The 3,552-nt window shown below is 37.8% G+C and overlaps 1 protein-coding gene across 2 annotated transcripts; it reads left to right on the forward strand.

Annotated features, from left to right (window-relative positions):
• The first annotated feature begins 1,189 nt into the window (after positions 1–1,189).
• LOC110805406 (uncharacterized) lies at positions 1,190–3,552 on the forward strand. Of its 2 annotated transcripts, none has more exons than XM_022011012.2 (2): positions 1,190–1,844; positions 2,263–3,552. In XM_022011012.2, the coding sequence occupies exon 2, from the start codon at positions 2,357–2,359 to the stop codon at positions 3,281–3,283; it is 927 nt and encodes a 308-aa protein (XP_021866704.2). In that variant the 5' UTR covers positions 1,190–1,844; positions 2,263–2,356; the 3' UTR covers positions 3,284–3,552. The 2 variants fall into 2 exon arrangements, with proteins under 2 accessions (XP_021866704.2, XP_021866711.2); XM_022011019.2 differs by having other exon boundaries at positions 2,296–3,552.

A 3,552-nucleotide genomic window follows, 5' to 3' on the forward strand; every position in this document is an offset into this window, starting at 1 on the left:
TCGAATTAATCTATAAGTCAAGAGTCTTGAGTCGAGTCATGTCTTTATGCTTAAATGTTTATTAGTTGGTTTTTGCATGTGATTTCAATTATTGTTTTTGGAATGAAGCATGTTAGTTATAGCTTTTGCTTTAGGCTTGTAGTACTCAACTTTTTGCTGATCGAGTACGTGCTTTATGTCTTTTGGTCATGGCTTTCGCCATCATAACCCTATAATGATCCATCAATTGCACTTGCGTTGTTGGGGAGTGGATTTTAAATAAGCAGGTTTCACAGAGGTGACTTGCAAGCCAAGTTATCTTTTAGGATGAGAATGTTGAAAGAACTTTTTACTTGCATTGTCTTAAACTCTATTTTTTTTATATTAGTCTAGACTATTACTATTATTATTGGTTATTGGATTGTTTTAATTTGGATTTTGGTTTGGCCTTATATGGTTCCAACTTGTAGTAGAGACCATTAACTATTATTTAATGTTTTGAAAGTTAGTTATTTCCGCAGCGTAATTCTGGTACTAGCCTTAACCGTTATCACGGTGGCGATAATATTCTAGTAATTCCTTTATTTAAGTTGGGAAAATGGTTTTATAAAAGCAAGGAATTATTAGGGTATTACACGAGCTGAGACTGAGCCTTCAAAGACTCGGCTTGAGCTCGAAACTCGTGAGCACAGGCTCGGCTCGAGCTCGAAGTTCTTCGAGCCTTGAAAAGTGGGCTCAAGCTCAAGCTCGAAAAATTAAAACCGAACTTGGTTTAGCTCGAAACTCGATAGGCTTGTTGAGGCTCGATTGGCTCGCTCGAGGTTGATCATTAAATGTTTAATTAAGAAACATGGTTATCAATTTTTTCATGTTTTATATGTTAAAAATAAATATCTATTAAAATTAATTTATGCAAAAAATTATTTTATAAAAATACATATATTAAAAAGAACTCGAACTTGTTCACGAGCTTTCGAGCCGAGTCATTGATAGCTCAGACTTGGGTCGTTAAGTTCTCAAGCCGAATCAGAGCTCGAGGTGAGCTTTGATCAAGCCAAACTTCGTATAGTTCTCGAGCAGGCTCAGCTCGTTAACACCTCTTACCACGGGTTCACGACACTTGGTTGTAGGCCAATAAGAGGCAAGGGCAATTTCGTAAAAAAACACACATGTAGAGGACTAAAACTGTAGTACATGCGCTTAGTGATTTACACACCTGTAAATCCTATTCCTCCCTCTTTAAAACATTTTTTTTTTCTTTTCCCAATGGCAGTATCCTAGAGTTTTTAACAAGTACTGTTTGAGTGGTGCATATCAAAGTCTGTTAAAGCCAAAGAAGAGTCTAGCTGTACTGTTTCTTCCTCCCCTGTATAGTGTGAATGAGAGTGTTAAACACTTTACACATAGCTGGCAAAACTCAACTCAACTCAACTCAACTCAACTCAACTCAACAATGTCTTCCCTTCTCTTCTTCTTCCGCTAGCTTAACCCCATTATTTTCCGCCATTATTATTATCCGCCGTAATTTATTTCCTTAATTATCTTTCCTTTTCACACTGCTAAATATCCGCCGATTCTAGAGTTTCCATTTTTGTTCATCTCAATTAGGGTTTAACACTCCCCTTTTATCTCCCTGTCTCTATTAAATCCCTCAGATGAAAGGAAAACCATGGTGGGTCTGTGTTGTGTTTGGAAGATTCTGAAGATACCTGCATTTTACGCTGTCCTTTTCCCCTAATTTAATTAGAGTATTACCCTTACCACCCATTTATTCACTCTCACCAATCAAATTCATTCCATTTTTCCCCGCCGTTAGAATTCTGTGTCAAAAATGGTTCGGCATTCCGTCTGCTCTTCAATCTAAGGTACGATTCGTCCTTTTTTTTTTGCTTTAATTAGTGTGTATAGTTGCAAATTGTAATGATGTAGACGGGATTTGATTCCAGGTATTCGGAATACTTTAACCCACAATTGAATCCGAATAATGTTGGTTGAATGAAAATGTATATTTTTTTTTAGGGTTTTAAGCTTAGATAATGGAAATATTCCAGGACTATGTTTTCTTTCAGAAGGATTCTAAAGGAAAAAGGAAAAGTAAATTATGTTTTTTTTCCCCCTTTTTTTAATAACGTTAATAATCAGGAATGAGTTTGCTTTTCTCTTTTTACATAATGCCCTTTTGTTTAATTCCTTTAAATTTAGTTTGGTTTATTTTAATGTTTTGCTTGACGAGTTCAGCTGAATGATTGAGGATCTGAGGGGTTTCAAATTATAATATTTCAGGTGTTTGACATGGTTGGTGGCTATCATTTGCAGATCTTGATAAGAAATCAATTGAATTTCTGACAAATTGTTGTAAGAGAGTCTAATTGCATCAATGGGCCTTCTTTTTCGAAGTCTCGTGGTGCTTGTGATGTTGTTATCATCATCTTGGCTACCGATTATTGTGTCACAATCGCCTGCGAGCTCGGCTCATGTGTTGGATGTTATTCTTCAGGATTATGCTTACAGGGCATTTGTTCATCCGAGAACTGGTGTTACATTTGATGGGAGAGTGCCTTCAAATTTGACGGGGATTAAGGTTGCGGGTATGAGGCTGAGGAGTGGTAGTTTGAGAAGCAGAGGTGTTCCTGATTATAAAGAGTTTAGGATTCCAGTGGGTGTTGTGGTGCAGCCATATGTGGAGAGGCTTGTTCTGGTTTATCAGAATTTGGGGAACTGGTCTAATGTGTACTATCCATTGTCTGGGTACACCTATTTAGCTCCTATGCTTGGATTGCTTGCATATGATGCTGTCAACTTATCAGCTACAAATTTGCCGGAATTAGATATAAGGGCGTCAATAAGTCCGATAAACATTCACTTTACAAATGTGAAATCCGTGCCAGATGGGTCCGTGGCAAAGTGTCTTTGGTTTGATCTTCGCGGTAATGTTAATTTCAGCAATGTGGTATCAAAGAATACATGTTCTACTGCTCAACAGGGACATTTTGCATTGGTGGTTGAGAAACCTGCGCCTTCCCCTGCACCTGCTCCATCCGCAGTCTCTCATAAGAAAAAGAAAAATATGAAGAAAGTGTGGATAATCGTTGGATCCGTGTTGGGTGGAATCATATTGTTGACACTGTTGGCAATGTTGTTGTCATGGTTTAAGAAATACCAGCAGAAGAAGAAAATGCAGCATATGGAAAAGGCTTCAGAGGTTGGTGAGGCTCTGAGGATGACCTCAGTAGGGAGTGGTAAAGCACCGGCAGCAATGGGGACTCGGACACAACCGACTCTTGAAACAGAATATGCGCCCTAAACTCTTCCTTTCCTTGTACACATCATTTCTCATTCATATGTTCAATTCACATTCTTCTGATTCCACACCTGTTTTTGGTTGCCTTTGAAAATCTATAATTGCAATTGTTGGACAGGTCAGTTATAGAAATTACTGGTGTAGATAGTATTTTGTTTAGATTGCTAGACTTTCTCACAGTCTCTTGATTCGTTGTGGTGTGCATTATGTGGTGGATATCGGTATTTGACCGTCAAAGGAATAAGATTCTTTTGAATTAGTTTTCTCTCGAA

This window comes from Spinacia oleracea, chromosome 4, assembly GCF_020520425.1.
Source record: "Spinacia oleracea cultivar Varoflay chromosome 4, BTI_SOV_V1, whole genome shotgun sequence".
NCBI lineage: Eukaryota > Viridiplantae > Streptophyta > Magnoliopsida > Caryophyllales > Amaranthaceae > Spinacia > Spinacia oleracea.